This window comes from Lacerta agilis, chromosome 2 (genome assembly GCF_009819535.1).
Source record: "Lacerta agilis isolate rLacAgi1 chromosome 2, rLacAgi1.pri, whole genome shotgun sequence".
Lineage (NCBI taxonomy): Eukaryota > Metazoa > Chordata > Lepidosauria > Squamata > Lacertidae > Lacerta > Lacerta agilis.
In genome coordinates, this window is record NC_046313.1 from 30,220,237 (window position 1) to 30,239,176 (window position 18,940).

General features: G+C 48.7%; 1 protein-coding gene across 1 annotated transcript; it reads right to left on the reverse strand.

The window, feature by feature from the left end:
- Positions 1–1,235: 1,235 nt before the first annotated feature.
- LOC117039020 lies at positions 1,236–17,428 on the reverse strand (the record flags this gene model as incomplete). The annotated part of the gene is made up of 5 exons (XM_033136056.1): positions 1,236–1,442; positions 6,534–6,698; positions 7,304–7,402; positions 11,601–11,722; positions 17,065–17,428. Coding segments are annotated over 5 exons (897 nt in total), but the record flags the coding sequence as incomplete, so codon positions are not given.
- Between the last annotated feature and the right edge of the window lie 1,512 nt (positions 17,429–18,940).

Below are 18,940 nucleotides of genomic sequence, written 5' to 3' on the forward strand. Positions count from 1 at the left end.
TGCACTCGCCATAATTATAGCTTGGAACCTGTATGAAACAAGAGTCACTGCTGACCTTCTCAATTCCACACAAAGGAATTTGGCTAATCACCCCCCCCCCCCAAGCATTTGAATACACTCACAAAGTTGGAATGTGAAAGGAGGCCCCCAAAACATATTTTTTTTTCTGATCGGATTGTTTCAGTTTTAACAATGGCATTGGGAACATTTTAAAAGCGTCTTGTGTCAAATACAAAAAAAACAACCACCCAAATAACAGAAAATCAAAGAGCAATCAAGTAGAGTAAACAATGACAGGAGTGATAGCTATCAGTTATCACCACCTTCCTCCCCTCCTGGGGGAGATCCCTCTTGTCTCTGCACGTAACCCTTTCTTGGTTATATGGCTTGGCCCCTAAAACCTCGGGCTGCTTCAGACTCCCGAGAGGGGAGGGAATTCCCTGCAGAAGCTCCAGATCCTGCCTTCTGCTGTCCTATTTGAACTTGCAAAACTGCCCTGCAGCATTTGAAAGAAAAGGGGAGAGGAGAGAGAGAAAAATCCCAGTTGGAATTTGTCCGAGAATCAGTAGAAACAGCTGGAGGCAAAATACATTCATTCTGTCACTTGAAGCTGCAATCCCTGATAAGCGAAACTCCTTAAGTCAGACGACCAGAGACAACGTTCTCCTGTTCAGGCTTAATACTTTGCAAGTTTGGCAGCTCCCACTGATGTGTTGTTTTTTTTTTAATGTAATGGCTACTGGTGCTTCCCTCCAAGGATGCCCTTTGAGTAGGAAGTGTTGGTCTGCCTCTTGAAAAATGACAAGGGGAGCCCCTTGCTGGCTTGGTCCAATGTTTGACCCTGCAAGACTGAAATCTCCATAGGGTTTTCTACGTGGCTTTTTCAATTCCTAGGGCAAGAAGGCAGCCCTGAGGGTAACAGATTCTGGCCCTCTGCCCTGCGTGAGAGGAGTCCCTAAGGTCGAGACTCTTTGAAGCTCCTCCGGCCTTGGAGAGAGAGACCACAGCTTCCCCCAAGTGGTGTACACAGAACTGCCCAGCTGTCCTCAGGCTCAGTTCCAGAAAGAGATGGCGATCTCCCAGCATTCACTCTCAATACTGTAATACGAGTAAGAAAGGGAAGGGGGAACAAAACAAAACAAAACTTGGCTGGCTTTGTGTCGGCTCTGAAGAGTTCCAACCCAGTTCCTTTTGCACCTGGAAAGGATTGGCAGGCTGCAAGTGAGACCCACACCCCAAACTCTGGCATTGTCCCGGACACAGGGTGGGCTGGGGGGCGGGACCCAACCTGCAGCCTACACCGAAGTGTTCCTCTGAGCATGGTAAGTTGGAGAAGCTTGCAGCATGTCCGGCAAGCTCTGTCCGGCTGATAACTCCGAACCTGCTCCGGTTCCTGGTAAGGTTGCAGGGTACCTCAGGGCTTGCTCGTAGGGTGGCGGTAACTGTAAAAAAATAAGAAGCAGCTTGTTATACTGCCTCCTGAGAGAACCACGGACGGCTCTGCCCGCCTTGGCCTATGCAAATGTTTTTTCCCCTGAATGTGTGCCAAGGCTCAGTTATTGTGCCAGCTTCACCCACCAGCCTCCACCACACCTACCCTGCCCAATGTCCACGCACCTGTGAGCTTGGGTCTCATGAGCCTCACCCCTTATGCAACTGCATCGCACAATTCACGGCCCATAGGTGTGCTCCCGTGGCGGAAGCTGAGCTGATTCGCTCCCACGGTGTCTCCCAAGGCAATGCTGACAAACAGCTGTACTGTTTGTTCATACTATTAGATTCTATGTCCTGCTTTTCCTCCAAGGTGTTCAGACGCATGCTGCCATTTTATCCTCCTAACCAATTGTGTGAGGTAAATTAGGCTGAGAGGCAACAACTGGTCCCAGCTCCCCCAGTGAGCTTCATGGCCGAGTGGTGACTTGAATTAGGGTCTCCCAGATCCCAGGCCAAGTTAAAAGCAAGGCTGTGGTGATATCGGCTCTGGTTTATGGGAACGGGTTAGAACCTCAGAAATAATGAGCTGACATACAGCTGTCTCCCGTTAAGGCTTCAAGGCCAGTGTCACAAGGTAACTGGACCCATGGTCTAGGTTCCCATAAAACCTGGGTTGGTGGGAGCTCTGGGCAGCCAGCCAAGCCGAGGTCGGCATCTATTTGGGCTTTTGAAAGCATCTTGTTCTGTTGCTCAGCCTATTGAGATTTAGGTGCAAATGTTTATTTTAATTACCAGGATAAGTTAGTGTTTCTTACCTTCTGAGCTATGTTAATCTGTGTAATTATTTGGAGTTCCCCGCCCCTCTTGTGGAGTTTTGTTTTAGTAAAGTTTGTGTGTATGATTTTATGAAATCTAGTCTGAGTTCCTGAACCCCTTTCATTTCGACCGCGCACAAAGGGCTATAGCAACCTTCATATCCGACGCTCCGTCGACCCAGCAGTTCTGCCACCAAAACACTTGTTAGAAACAAGCATTTCTGGTCTCGTCGCATCCTTTCCAGTCCCTCTGGCACACTGCCGAAAGCTACTCTTCTTTCGGTTACCCTCCCACTCTCCAAACATCCTAGAGAACCGGGATGCAGAAGACTGGCAGCAACCCTCATTATCAGATGGGCAGTTTCCCCCACCCCACCCCCACCACTTTAAGTTCTCTGGTTTTCTGCTGAGATCACTTCAATCCAGATCAGTCCCTGGTTTGCTTCACTGAAGTACAGCAACTGTCACTGGGGCCTCTGCCCAGGTTCACCAGCTTGCTCTTGCTCAGGGGCAGGTGAATAAATGAAAATATTCACGGTGATTAGAAGTTGCTTCCATCCAGGTTTTAACAGTAAGAGAGTAAAAGAGTAGCCTTCCTAGAAAAGGATATTCTGGCACAAGAACACCAGCTCACTTCCCTGCCGTGAGCCTGTTCACACACCGGACCTTTAAGCTATTCCTTACATTCATTATTTCTTTTAAAGGCCTTTGTGGGGTGGGTGGTGGGTGGGAGAGAGATAAAACAGATTCAAAATTTAAGTATGTTTTACTATTACAGCCGGCTTCCGAAACGTTCAGAAACCCAAGGCGTGGCTTCCAATTGGTTTCCAATTGCGCAGGCGAGCCGGAAACAATAGCGGAAGCTGCACTGGGTGTTCGGCTTCCAAAAAAAGTTCGAAAACCAGAACACTCGCTGCTTCCGGTTTTCCATCGTCCGTGAGCTGGAACGTTCGACTCCCAAGGCCAGGGGTCAACAACCTTTTTCAGACATGAGCCAGTCCACCCATCCCTCAGACCATGTGGTGGGCCGGACTATTTTTTGAAAAAATAATAATGAACGAATTCCTATGCCCCACAAATAACCCAGAGATGCATTTTAAAATAAAAGCACACATTCTACTCATGTAAAAACACCAGGCAGGCCCCACAAATAACCCAGAGATGCATTTTTAAATATAAGGACACATTCTACTCATGTAAAAACACGCTGATTCCCGGACCGTCCGTGGGCCGGATTGAGAAGGTGACTGGGCCACATCCGGCCCACAGGCCTTAGGTTGTCTACCCCTGCCCGAGGTGTTCAGGAGCTGAGGTACGACTGCATTGTTACTTGGTTATTTCATTAATGGGTTATTTAATGGTATGTATTTAAGGCTGCAGCTCTTCTGAGCAGGTATATATATATATAGTTACACTGTTGTTTATTAAATTTACTAAATTTCTATAGCGCCCTTCGCCCAAGAATCACACAGCTGTTGACAATATAAAAAGCACAAAAATGCGTAATGTAGTAACAAATGAAAACAATAACGTGTGCGCTCCCCACACTGCCCCCCAGTTTGGAAGGCCACAGATTAACCGGTTAATGGTGCAATCCTAGACAGGTCTACCCAGGAGTAAGTCCTAGTGAGGCTTACTCAGAGGTAAGTGGACAAAGGGTTGCAGCCTGAATAAGTAAAAAATAGGTGGGGGGGGGGACGAGAAATCATGAATACTGTCCCGAGGGCAGATGTGCGATGCAAGTACAAAGATCCAAAGACAGAAAAGTTCAGCTTGTAACATTCATTGCATCACGTGCTCCTGCTTATCCGCTCTGGGCCTCTCCTTATCTAGACTGTGGGTTGTTATGAAGGCTCACCTATCTGCTGAAAGCACTTTAAGTATGCAATATAAATGGTAAGTGGTTGCGAGAGTGCTGACTACCATTATTGCTCCTTTGATAGAGTACTTGTAAGGCTCAAGTCCATTAGAAGAATCAAGAGCAATGCCTGAGTCTTCTACACGGTTACTCAGAAAATAAATAAATCACTCAGAAATAAACCCCCCACCCCACCCAGTTCAATGACATTTACAACCCAGCTGAGTTTGTAAACTGCCACGGCCCTGTATACCTGAAGGAGCATCTCCACCTCCCCCGTCGTTCAGCCTGGACCCTGAGGTCCGGCACCGAGGGCCTTCTGCCGGTCCCCTCAGCGGGAAAAGTGAGGTTACAGGGAACCAGGAAGAGGGCCTTCTCAGCAGTGGCACCCTCCCTGTGGAACGCCTTCCCCTCAGATGTCCAGGAGCTAAAGAACTACACAACTTTTAGGAGACACCCGAAGGCAGCCCTGTATCAGGAAGTTTTTAACATTTTGACGTTTTATTAAGTTTTTATGTGTGTTGGAAGCTGCCCAGAGTAGCTGGGGCAACCCAGCCAGATGGGCAGGGTATAAATAATAAAGCTTTTGTTTTATTTTATTTTTATTTATTTTTACTACTACTATTATTGCTGTTATTCATCCTTAGAGGAGCCAATGCTAATTCACACACACCAAATATAGCTGCCATTTGTGTGGAACACCAGCATCCAACAAGCAAAATTATTTTGCCTTTTCAAACTACTCTATTCTCTTCACTGTAAATTTTAAACCTGGGCTTCAGACTGTTTTAAGATGTGGATGTAGGCTTTTTAAAAGAAAAAGAAAGAACTGGCCTCGTTTTTCATAGAGGTTTCCTGTGGTGTAAGCATTGGTTTCATTTGTCCCATCTGGAGAACCAGTGTGGTATACTGGTCAGGGTGCTGGCCTAGGACCTGGGAAACCCAGGTTCAAATCCCCGCTCAGCCGTGAAACTCACAGGGTGACCCTGGGCCAGTGACAGTGTCTCAGCCTATCCTACCTTGGACGGACAGAAATGGAGAGGGGGAGAGGCATATATATATACACTATAAAAATCTTTGGTCAAATAAGTTTTGCAGACTTTTGAAGCACTACACACACAAAACGTGAGAGCGGAGAGAACAACAGGATGCGTCTATAAGCACTGATAAAGGTAAAGGGACCCCTGACCATTAGGTCCAGTCGCAGACGACTCTGGGGTTGCGGCACTCATCTCGTGTTACTGGCCGAGGGAGCCGGCGTACAGCTTCCGGGTCATGTGGCCAGCATGACAAAGCCGCTTCTGGCGAACCAGAGCAGCGCATGGAAATGCTGTTTACCTTCCCGCCGGAGCAGTACCTATTTATCTACTTGCACTTTGACATGCTTTCGAACTGCTAGGTGGGCAGGAGCTGGGACCGAGCAACGGGAGCTCACCCCGTCGCAGGGATTCGAACCACCGACCTTCTGATTGGCGAGCCCTAGGCTCTGTGGTTTAACCCACAGCGCCACCCGCGTCCCTTACAGGCACTGATGCTTCCTCCATTATGCCAGCTTCAAGTCTCGGGGTGGGGGTGGGGTGGGGGGACACTGCTTGGCTACAGCAGACACAAGGAACCTTTTTACATACAAAGGTATCATTTACTTCTGGGCATTTACAAGGGTGACATGGCAGCGGCGGATGGAGCCAGAAGCAAAAAGGGGGCAGGGCAGTAGGTGTAAATCTTGTTCTTGTGCAGTAGGCAAGTTTCTGCGCACCTGTCTATCCTCCATCCAGGCAAGGATGAGGCATTATCAGAGTTGAAGGGCACATTCCAGCCAGGCAAAAACACTCAAAAAAGGTGCAAAGCAAGGACCTGCGTGACCTGGGCAAAGTCCTGGAGGCCAGACAGAGAGGTCTGGAAGGCCACATTGGGGTCTCCGGGCCTGAGGTTTCCTATATCCCTAGCTCCGGGTAAAAGGGGATCCTGGGCAGAGGGCCCTCTGGTGTGAGAACCCTCCTGTGACCCTGGCAGGCAGCAACAGAACAGCTCCTACAGTGCCAGGGGCATGGCAAGGCACTTTGCACCATCTCAGAGGCTTTATCCCTGGCTGTCACCGTGTCTGTTTAGGCTCCTTGTGGAAGACAGAAGCACTTCTTTCCAAAAGATACAGGATGAATCATTAGCCAGAAGGAATGTAAACAAGTGTCTTAGCGCTGGAGCCTCCTGGAACACTGTGTTCCTTCCAAGATAAAAAAGCCATTGGAAAGATAGAGCCGGGTCCCAAGGTATCACAAGGAGGAGGAGGAGGAGGAAGAGGAGGAGGAACCTCCGGGCCAAGTTCTATAATTAAGAGACCTGCCAGCGGGATAATTCTATACCCTAAGATAGTGGTAGGGTGGAGGGTTGTCGGGTGTTGTTTTTTGTTTTTGCTGAAGATAGCTTACCTCTGGGGAGATCTCTGCCCACAAGCCGAACCTTTCGGCAATCATCTGGTGGATCTCCCGCTGGCGATCCTTTTTCCGCACGCTCTCGTAGCTCGGCAGCCGCGGCTGCTCCCACGGTGGGAGCTGGTAGCTGCTGGGGGGTCCGACACAGAACAGCTCATCTCCCTAGACGCACAGAGGGACACCATTAGCAAATGCACCCGGATGATACACCCAGCTCGGGGGCTCGCCCGTTGTCGCCTTCCCACTTTACGTTTTAGGAACTGGCTTGACGACAAAACCCGCCGCTCGCCTATAACGGGAGAATTGGCCGTCGGAAGAAAGCAAACCGATGCCAGTTCTTGCATACGGCACGGTACTCTCCATGCTTCCCTCTTCGGGTGTCGAAATATTATTATTTGCATGTGTGCAAAGCCATAAAAGCCACACTGTGAAAATGCTGGGTCTGTGGAAGCATTTCCTTGGAACGGAGAGTATGCCAGCAATGCTTTGTTCAGCAATAGCCAGGTACTTGCTGAGCCTCGTGCCCCTTGCCCAGGGGTTTCTGCAACCACCAGGCCCATGGACTTGGGTAGTTTTTCTCCCTCTTCATTGACCCAACCTCTTGCCTAGAGGGAACAGCCCCTGGGGATCCATCACCAGCGTTTCCAACTCCCTCCCTGGTGTTTGGGCTGGCCTCCTGAAGCAAGCCCCCTTCTCCCGCGCAGGTCAAGCTCCTTTTACAGGTGATTTGCCCAGACTTCAGGAAGGAAAGTCTCCCCCTCCCTCACCTGGACGCCAGGGTTTTCAGCTGCGCTTTCCAGACGCGGCGTCCCCGACGGTGGTCCCACCAGACGCTGGTTGCTGCTGAAGTAGGGAGGGGGGCAATCCTACGTGGAGTGAAAGGAAGGAAGGGAAATTAAAATACAAGCTGAGCTTTCCTCTCGGGCAACTCCAGGGTGCGTGTTCAGCAAGCTTGGCAATGTGTTCTATTGCACAGATCAAAAGTAACAACACCTGGAGGGCCACAGGCTCCTCAAGGTAAATCACTGGCTGGGGGGGGGCATAAACAAGATGGCCGTGCGTCCTTCTAGGAGTCAGGGCAGCAGAAGGGCCTTTACATCAAACCACGCTGCCCAGAGTCCGGTGTTTATTTAATTTTTTGTTTTAAAAATATTTCTAAGCTGCCTTTCTGGACCTTGCGTGTTTCCTAGAAGCGGAATGCCTGCAAATCTCAACGAGCCGAAGCCTCTTCGTGTCCATGTGACAAGAGCGCTGACTGAAAAGTTTCATCTCTGAAAACAAACACTCACAAGCTGTTTTTTCTCCGACAGCTGCTGTCGTTGAATCACTCTTCAGGGTGCACTTTTCCAGAGCCAAGAGCTTCCCGGCAAGCTACACTTTCCTAGCTAAACCCACTTTTGGTATATGGCAAAATTATATCAACCCTGGGTCCGTGAAGAGGCCTCGGAGAACAACAGCAAGTTATGACTGGGCAACCAGCCAGAGGACACCAGGGATGGCTTCCATCCTCTCAGGAAGGAATGAGGGAGGAGCTCCTGGCTCGAGGTATCTACCATCTTCTTTACTAGAAACCTGAGAAACCACCCAAGGGCAAAGTTTTGGCTGATGGGGAAAGAAACTTAAAAGAACACCGTGCACCCGAGGCACAGCCAACTTGTTTTCAGGGCAGGAACTGAACTTGCTGTCCCCTTCACAAACACAAAATCCCTTCATTTCCTCCCAAGCTTTTCCTTTGTGTCCTCAGCCTAATTTTAAAGGGAAAGCGGGTGGCTGTGGGTAAGCCGTTTTTCGTTGCTGCCGCCTGTAAATATTTGAGCGTGGGAAACCATTGTCAACAGACTGCAAACTACCCCCGGCAGATCAACCAGCAGATCCCAATCTACCTCCTGTCTGCTGCTAGCCTCAGATATGTAATCCAGCACCTAACAGCACCATGTCTGTTTGTTTGTTTTGATGTGTGAGCCACCTTGGCTATTTGGGATATTTAACTCTGGCAGCTGAAACATCCTTCCCACTCGCATAGGATGTTGTCTGTGTGCATAATGATTCACCTAGGTGGCAGCAGTAAAGCATCCCAACTGGTTGCATATGGGATTCTGACATTAGGCCTGAAGCAGTGATAAAAGCCACTTGGTTGTAGATAAGAGTGAATCATCTACAGAAATCCCTAGCGCTGGTCTTTCCCAGACCTCCCACTCTATGCCTGAGCTTCTCCTAGAGAGGAGTGTTTTGAGAAGAACAGGAAGTTGTCGTCGGTGCCAGCCCACCTCCCAAAGGAAGAGGATACAGCAGCGTTCTTCAAAGGTGTTCTTAAGACTACCGTTCCCATCAGCCCCAGCCAGGTTAGCCAACGGCTGGGGGGCCATGGGAGTTGTATGGTCCAGCAACATCTGGGGCGCGCAGCTGAAGGACTTTGCAGTACAGGGTACAATCTCAGCTTTTGCTCCCTCTACCTTTGGACTCAAGAGAGTTGCTACTAAGCAAACACCTGCAAAAGGCCACAGAAGGCAGAGCCATGAAGAGACCCACCACAAGTAACAGCAAGAAGGGAGCAGAGAAACCCAAAGAGAGAAGGAACAGGTTGAATGGAATCATGGTGGGGATGGGGGCCATGGGCTCGCTTCAAAGGAGCGATTATACTACAGAAATATTGGCCTTACTGAGAACCATGGGGAAATCCAATGATTTGCAAATGTTTGGCGCAGCACTTAAATGAGCTCAGACCTGCCTCCAGATATAATCCCTTTCGTTTGGGAAAAATTAACATCTTTGGGCAAGGAAAGCGGGATGCGACGAGTCAGCAAAACTGCAATTTATGCGTGTCGGCCAGTGCGACGTATCATATTCTTGCGGAAAGCGGGATGCGAGTTTCCAAGGGTCAAAGCCTCCGTTTTGCATTTCACCTTCTTCTCCCTTCCCTTCTGGTTTCCTGCAACGGAGCCTCTGAGAAACTACGCCCATTGTTCAAGCTAAGCCTCCGCAGGTGGAGCAAGCAAAACGTAGCGCCAGCTCTGAAATCCGAACGTGGGATCCGAAAGGTGAGCCGCAAGCAAGCAAGGCTCAGGTGTTGCCTCGGTAGGGCCTGCCAATCTGGCACATGGCCCTGAGCTCTCCCCAGCAGATCCAAGTGTGCTGCTGCATAGCACATAGGCAAGCGCTTCGCTGCCCCCCACAGACCCAAGGGTTCCACTGCGTTGCTTGCATGGGACCACCGACACACTTGCAGGAACCTTTGCGGTAGTGCGATGAACTGGGCAGGGCAGTGTTTTGAGAGCAGGCTGCCCCCCTATGATAACCTGCATGCACGCACGCTACACACAGTAATCTGGGATAGTGGAGGCCGCATGGCTGGAGCCCAGAAATGATCACTTCCCCATGTAAGCACCGTGCAGCAAACTTTTAAGAGGCTCTTGCACCTGGGCCCCATCAACTCAAACGGTGTCCTCCTGTGCCACAAAAGCCCACAAGGGTAGTGGCATGGCAGTCTCGGGGGGGGGGGGGGGGAAACAAAAGGAAAGTTCCCAACAGGAGGGGATTCCGCAACTTGAAAGCTGCAATTCCACCAGCAAAACTTCAGGAGCGGCCGCACCCACCAAACATGTCGCCTTGACGTGACTTGAACTGAGCATTCCTAAATTATACAAAACCAGCTACGTAAATTCTGGCCTGGTTTCATGATGCGACAACCCTCTTTCACCTGGACCCCCCCGAAACATGAGCTTTTATAAGGCAAGCATTTCAACTGGTCCTGAAGATGTACGTGATACACAAAACTTATTGGGCTGCTATCTGCCAGGAATTACCTGAAAGTCACACCCCTGATGGTTCCTTTCCAAGAGAATTAAGTGAGCCATCTTCACCGCTTCTGGTGGCCAAACTGCACTTTTTACCATGAGCCATTTCAGATGTGAATATGCGGAAGTACAAATGTAAACGAATAAAGGGATTTGTTCCTCCTTGCTGAAGGGAACCTCTGAATACCAGTTGCTAAGGAACACATTTGGGGGGAGAGAGGGCTGTTGCTCTCATGCTCTGCTTGTGGGCTTCCCAAGAAGCCTCTCTCTGGCTGGTCATAGTGAGAAACAGAGTGCTGGACTAGATAGGCCTTTGGTGTGAACCTGCAAGGGGGGGGGGAAGTATACACAGGCTGCCCAAGTTTTGGCCTTTCAAATGTCTTAATGCAAGGTGGGGTGGGGAGAGGAATGCCACAAAGTTGCTCAGGTGCTCCTCAAACAGCAGTCATCAAAAAAGCTTGTGTTTGTGTGTGCATAAGAAAGAGAAGAAGTGTGTGTGTGTGTGTGTGAGAGAGAGAGAGAGAGAGAGAGAGAGAGAGAGAGAAGAAAAATAGGGGAGAATGTTCTCTCTCTGGCTGTCTCCAATCGTGAGCTGTGCAAAGTATAATGCTGGTTGCCAGGATACCAGCAACCAAGAGTGGCATTGTCTGTATTTTACCCGTGCCTTACAGTAGCATTCCCTGCTGTGCTCCATCGTTGCCAAGAAAGAAAGAAAGAAAGAAAGAAAGAAAGTGTGCCAGAGATTTAAGGAGGAGTGCAGTTCTCTTAGGCGCAGGGGGAGATCACCATTGCCCTGGCGACCTGCGTCACTCCTGGCGCTGCCTTCTCGTGCTCTCAAAATTCAATAACGTGCCCCCTGACAGCACAAGCCGTGCTCAAAAGCCGCCAATTGGCGGACACGCTCAGGTGAAAGGGCTTTGTTGGTGGACGAGAGTGGGAAGGAAGCGGGGAGCCAGGGAGTGTCTTGGTGAGCAAACACTATAAAACCCAGCAGGAGAGAACTGCAAATAGGCCTTGAGCTGCTCTCCAGCCAGGAGTAAGCAACAAATTATAATAATCATAATAATGCCTAAACCCCGAGGCCATTCTGTACAAGCATGGAAAGGGACCCTACGGAAGGCTGAGCTGGGCGGGTGCCTTGGTTGGTTGGTTGGTTCCTTCCATCCCAGCCAGAGCAGAAAGAAATGTGGTGGGTGGGCAGGTGGGTGCATTCGGTTGTTCAGAGAGGCCTATTGAAACAGCAGGGAAGAGGGGAGGTGGAGATACTCACATACTGACTGGGGCTCTGGAAGAAACGGCAAGAGCACAGGAACTGGCAGCACAGAGGGTCCCGGTGGTACAGAAGCAGCAGCAGCACCAAAATGGCCACGATGAAGATGGAGGAAGAAACTGCTGTCGAGGAAGAGAAAAGGGGAAACACAGGTGAGGGTGTTCGCACACAGCCCGGGACTAGGTCTCAGGCTTCACATCCTGCCTGAAGTCTCCTGGAAATGTACACTCTGCTAGGCTAAAGGCAACTGGGGCAGGAGAGAGCCACCAAATAAGCGCCGCGTGGCATCCTAACCGGGTTCATCCCTACCTAGGATCAGTGACTCTGGGAACCTACATGGGCACAATGCAATTATGAATGACAGAGACAGGTACCCAAATGCTCCTGGAGAAGTCTAGCAACAGGAGCTGCCAAAAGCACACTTTTCAAGCCTTCCTAATTGTCTCAACCTTTCTCTCGTAACTGAGATTCCAGCCCTTGGCAGAGAGAAACGGGTGCCCAGTTCTTTAAAAACTAGCAAAACGCACCAATGAATCTGGCTGTGATCTGCCTTGCAGCAGACACAACAATGAGGTTTATGGTCTAAGATTTGGTGGCATTCCAGCACTACTAAGAAATGCAATGGTGGTCAATGAATTATTGACACCTATGGCAAGTAAACAGGCACCTATGGCAAGTAAAAATGGTCTCCATTCTGACTAGGTAAAGAAGCTTCTGTGAACTCAAAAGAGAAACTGCTATTTTTAATCAAATAAAGCCATCAATATGCCACAAGTAACTGCGGGAAAGGTAAGACTGTGCTTGTGGACTAGTAACTTGTCACATTTACATGGCTGGAATCAATCTATGTTGGTGGGCGAGTTGTTGTTGGGTTTTGCTTTTTTTTAAGAGCATCACAGAGCTCCAGTAGTTTGATAGTGATACCCTAGTTCAGCCAAATCTCTGCACATTTAGGAACGTGAAAGCTTTCTATTCAGGAAGAATAGAAATATAGCTAATTTTAAGAGGCTGGCAGTTGTCTATATGTCTCTTAAGCAGGGTATCTATCACATGAAACATGACCAAGGTTTCTCCTCATAGGTCATGACAATCTAGCCTTAGCTCGTAAACCCCATCAGGGACGGGCCTGTCAAACTTCTTCTCTGTAAACGGCCATGCACAGATTTGGTACTAAGCAAGTAGAAAAATTAAGAAATTCAGCACCCCGTTATCACAACAGACAACCCAGCTGCCCATGGGAAGCCCGCAAGCAGAACCTGAGATTCCACTCCCCTGGTCCAAATTGCCCCTTAAGGTAAAGGTATAGGACCCCTGGATGATAGTTAAGTCCAGTCCAAGACGACTATGGGGTGCAGCGCTCATCTCGCTTTCAGGCCGAGGGAGCCAGCGTTTGTCCACAGGCAACTTTCCAGGTCATGGAGCCAGCATGACTAAACCACTTCTGGCGCAACGGAACACGGTGATGGAAACCAGTGGGCATGGAAACGCCATTTACATTCCCGCCGCAGCAGTACCTATTTATCTACTTGCACTGGCATGCTTTCGAACTGTTGGGTTGGCAGGAGCTGGGACACAGCAACAGGAGCTCACCCTGTAGCCCTTACCAGGCACCCAGCAATAGCAGATACGGTGCTCCCTTGGGTGTGCGGCTCACTTGTATAAACTTTCCAGGCACTTCCTCCTTATTGTACGCTGCCTCTGCTATAGTGGCACCACGGCCCTACCGCTTGTAGCACAATCTAATCTGGGTGATTTGAGGTGAACTGTGAAATGTGGTTGGCTTTCCCGGGAGTACTATACAGCTGGCCTGTTGCTAGTTCCTCAAGCACTAAACCTGTCTCACTGCCCCATTTTCAACACCCACCACTAAAAAAATAAAATAAAATACAGGTGCAGACCTTCAACACAGTCCTTCTGGGATACTGTGTCACCTACATAGTATTAAGCACCGTTCCCAAATTCCAGCCACTTCTCACTTCCAGTCCCACCCAGCCCTGGCACAGTTCCCCACCCCCAGCCACCTGGGACAAAAGAAAATCACAAACATTTCAAATGAATTGCTATTATTTGGGTATTCTTTTACTGCAGCCAATGTCACATGCTACGGTAAAGATGCTGCAATAAAACTGATCCAGGAGAGAAGTTTTAAGTGCTGAAAACCAAAAATAACTTTTTTTGGGTGGTGGTGGTGGGGGGTGAGAATTCCAAAGGATTCCTTATGGATTCTGGTATTTGGGGCACATTTTTAGTCCAGCCAACAGAAAATATTGAGGCACAAAATGCAAAACTGACTCAGAGAAGCAGAGTTGGTATCTTCTGAGCTGACACACATGGTTTGGATGTGTCCAATTTCCAAGGTGTGTTGGAATTTGGCTTAGGATAATAAAATGCCCCCAACCCCACAAAATCTCTCTCTCTGTAGATACATTTTCCATTTCTCTTGAATAAGTTTTTTTTTTTTAAAAAAAGTCCTTATTCCCTCTGGGATTTTCTTTAGTGCTTTCCTCTCTCCCCATTAATCCCTGCCTTTCCTTCTTCCTTTGTAACACATATTCTTAGAACATAAACCTGTGGGCAGGACCTGCCTTTATTCTACTCTGGAGGCGCTTAGCAAGAGGTAAGCACTCAACAAATAGCTGAATGACACCAGGGAAATTCGGCAACTAGCAAAAAAATCCAACGAAAACAGCAGCAATTAAACCACCGGAGGACCGGCCCCACCAGGACTCTGCTTTGCGTCCCAGGAGCCTGCAATTCCACCACATACTGACTTCAGATTAGCCCTATTGGCTTTAATAGGATTGGAGCAAAAACAGGTTGGGATTGCGACCTTAATCTCTTAATTTTCACATTCCTCATATTTCTGCTTTCCAATGGCAGCCAGATGGTAATATTTCCTTATTTCACTTAAGATGGCAATCCACTCGTTTTTGCAACACCCTGAAAAGTCCAAGCATTTCCAGTTTGCAGCCCTCAAACTAACAATTTACTTCCAAGTAGCTCTGCTGAACGTAGGTGATTATGCAAGAGAAATCAAGTTTAAATATCATTCTGTTGTGTTTCCACCTGCTTTATCAGAACAAGGCTGTTCAGAAGCTAATGCAGAAGAATTTGATCTGCAAATCTGAGGGCCATTGTTCAAAAAGCGCTGGCACCTCCAACATATACTGATTTTTGGGGGGCTTTTTAACATATTCTGGTTTATGCATGCTGGATCAGGGAACATGCACGCAGCAGACAGATTTATAACTAGATTAGATCTTGATAGAACAATCTTGTCTTTATTCTACCATGTGGAGTCAGCAGAACTGAGGAGGGAGCTTCTCATCTGTGCTGAATTTGCTGGACTTACGTTTATTTAAGTCAGTGGAACTTGTCATCCAACAACAACTGGAAGCCCATTAGATTCCCATCCCTGGTTTCAAAAAGCCTTTTCTTATTTTCATTTGGAACACCAGATTTTTTTTTTCCAAACATGGAAAAGTAACAGGGATGCAATGAACGGCGCTTCCACTGACAAATGAACAAATCTTGCTCTCTCCTGCTGATATATATACAAATATATATATATATATATGTATGTATATACAAATCTTGCTCTCTCCTGCTGATATACAGACAACACAGCCAATTTAATTCATCACTCTGACACCCAACATTTTCATAAAGGGAATTGCTGGTCTAATTGTTGTTTTGGATGAGAAAGGCTCTCTTTTTTAATTCTATACTTCAAGTTCTGTGTATCTCACCTGTACCTGAGGCATGTTGGACAGGAATACAGGAGTTTTCGCTCGGGCTGCACAACTCTCTGCCCTGGGAGAGCAGCCTGGCCCTTGGAGCCATTTTTAATTATCATTTGCTACCTTTTGAAAACATGCCTGTTCTGGTAGTCATTTTTATAGCCGAACTGGCTAATTGTATATGTCATTTTTGTTTGCTTCATCATTTATTTAACTGATGCTCTGTTTTCAATACTTGATTTTGTATTTTGATTTTACTGTTGCTAACTGGGTGCCTTTGGGTGGAAAATGGGAGAATGTGTATTGACGAATATTTTTTGTAATGCTTCCAGATAGGCTGCTGTACTTTTTCACTGAATAACATGAAGGATATCCTCCTCTGCAGGCGTCTTTGGAGAGCCCCTTGATAATCATCTACAATGGGCGGTTTACTATGTGGATGGAAGACACAAGCCTTCAGGTCTCAGAGTAGGGCACAGGTCACACACTATGAAACTCCAAAGCCTGTTCAACAAAATATGTATCACTCTCACATCCCAAAAAACGGGCACAACAATATCGAAATGGGGAGCAGGTGATTGACAATCATCAATCATGTCTCTCTAGCGGGTGATCCCAGGTGTCTCTTCAAATTCCAACCAGTATTTTGCTCACAAGAGAGCTTGGAGCTGTAATTCTTGTAGGAAACATCTTACAAGATTATTATCCAACCAAAAGCCAAAACAGGAAAAAGTGACACCTTTCACTAGATCAGCTGCTTAGTTATAGATAGAAGTACTGTATGCAAGTTTTTTTACTTCACAGAAACCTTTGTTAGGCAGAAGCAGTCCTGTGACTCTCCAAAGCTTCTATATTTCTGTACCAGTTTTAAGTTCCTCTGATAAGCTGTACCATTCTGCTCGCATCGTTTTCTGCTGAACTTCTACTCAAACATACCGAAGAAAAAGAAACACAGGAAATTCAAATACATAAACAGGATTCCACCGTCCTGATTTTAACATTATCCCTACATGCTCCTTACAGCTCTGTGGGAGTGTCAAAAGGGCTCCTGGTGCACTGAACCAGCCCTTCCAATCCCTGCTGGGGCCATGCCAACACTAACAGAGCTCCCCAATAGTTCCTCTCCTCCAGTCACCTGCAAGAAGGGCAGGAGGTCAACATGGGTGATGAATCCACAATGCAGAGCCAAAAGCCAAGTTAGCATCCCTAAGAACCATGACCTAAGTTAGCATTCATAGCAGGAAATCACTAAGCTCACTACAAAAGCTGTGACTTGCAGAAACCTGCAGCTGCCTCTGTCATCAATGGTAGCCAAGGCTAAGACTTTGTCCAGTACCTGTCTGTAATATAAACAACCAGGTCCCAACAAAATAATAATAATAATAAAAATCCTTCCAGTATCACCTTAGAGACCAACTAAGTTTGTTCTTGGTATGAGCTTTCCTGTGCATGGACGCTTTGACTATGGCAGACCAACAGGGCTACCTACCTGTAACTGGAACCAGGTCCCAAACACTTTAATCTTACCAGTTTCCGTGGAGGGGCCATAAACAGTGTCTAGGTGCCAATCCAAAACCACATTATGTGTGTGCATACAGCGAAGTATAACGCCAGGGACAATAACCAAGCAGGGGGAGGCAGTCTTATTTGGGGGGGGGAGGACCCCCACCACCACCCACATCCATCCCGGTTTAAGAGCGAGAGAGAGCCATGCAAGTACTCACTGGTGGCTATGATAATCGCCACGACGCTGCTATCCATGGGAACAGGGGCGGTGGGCGGGTGTGGCAGCGCCTCGCTCGGCTGGCTCAACTCCGGTCGACTGCGAGGTCCCTTCCAGCTTGGTGGCTCCACATGGAGGAAAAGAATCCGCCCGAATCCAGTCCCGGCAGGCGAATTCACTAGCCCTCCAGTTCCGTTAGCTTTGGATCCCCCCCCGCCCCCGCCACGACAGAGCCCGTGCAGCCCAGTCCGGTTCCTTCTGGCTTCTCCTCGGGTTCGATCCCGGGATAGGTCCGGCCAATGACTGGCTTCGTGCGCTCCTAACTTATCGCTTCCCTCCTGCTCTTCTTTGCATCGCTCCCGGGGTTAGCATCGCACTCTCGGGGCAGCAAGATCTTCGGCACCCGGAGGGAGGCGGCTCCGAGCTCTCTCCTCTTCCTTCCAGCGCTGGGCTGGTGGTTGGTTCTGGAGTAATTTTTTTTTCTACTTTCCGTCCTTGGTCTCCCTTAGGGCAGATAAGCTGTTCCAAAGGTGAGCGCGCCAGGGGGAGAGCTTGGCTCGGCTCCTTCTTCGGCAGATGCCTGTCTTCGGAGATGCTCCCCCCGCCGAACGAGAGCCGCCGTCGGCTCTGCTCGGGTTGCAGCAGCAGCAGCGCGGTCTGCACTCTCCATAGGCTCCACCTCGAGATAATTCAAAAGCCCCGGGTTAAAAATCCAGTTGCTTCCCCTCGATTGGAGCCTCCAGAAAGGTTGCGGAGCTTTTCTTGGGCCTGGCCGCTTCCTCCCTCCGGCATCCCGGGCCCAGCCGAGTTGCACGTGCGCCTAAAAAGCCCCATCCGAGGTGGGGCCTGGAAGTGCAATGGGCTTTCCTCCTATAAAATCAAACCGAAGCAACAAAAGCAGCAGTAGCAGCAGCAGCAACCCCCCTCGCTCGGGTTCTGCGATCCACACGGCTCCCCTCCAGCCTCGCGGGGAGATCTTTGCACTCTCTACCGCCTTCCTGCGCCTATCTCCCGGGTTCCGCTTCTGATTGGTCACGGAGGCAACGCTCTGGGCTCCGATTGGTGGAAAGTGAAAAGAGCTACCTTCTCCGGATGCAACATTGTGTCGGCGGTCGTCATGGTAACTGTGCACGTGGGGAGGAACGGGAGGTGGGGGGGGGAGAAGCGAAAGGAACGCTCTTCCTCGCTTCCTCCGGCGTTCCATTGTCAATGGGTTTTTATTGCGCATCGTTAAGAGTTTCCCATTGATTTCCCCCCCCTACCCGCGAGCTATTGGCTTTAGGCGTCCCGAGAAACAAAGCTACGCAGGCAAGAGGAATTTTATTTAAATCGACGATTAAGAAGAGAGTCTGCGTTAAAGTGTTTTCCAAAGATCTCATAGTTATGGTTGCTCACTTGTGAAAAAGCGCCTGGAATTTTCTAAGCGCTCGACCGGCCGATGGATGGATGGCGTCAGATTGGTCTCCCCCTTGTTATAACGCTCTTGGGGGAGGCAGCTTCCAACTTGACCCGAAAGCGCACCTGAGTGGGGGCAGAGGCCGGAGTACACCTCTTATTGAGCTCTGAAGACCCAGGTAACGAAGCAGCAGCAGAGGTTTCGTTCCTGCATGACTGCCTGACCAACACAATAGCGTTTTTTTAAAAAAAAAGTCTTGACGTTTTCCATATTCTTTCCGTGCATGTTTATGGGTGACGGGAACATTCCTAAATCAGCACCACCAGAGTGTGGATGAGAGTGAATTCTGCAATGTTAGTTATATTTCATCCATTATATACATTAACTGCATTATTAAACTACAAATTCTCATCTGTTCAGATCCTGCAAATGTTTTAACATATCCAAAACACCGTGAAAGGGGTGGATGGGAAGTCTGTTA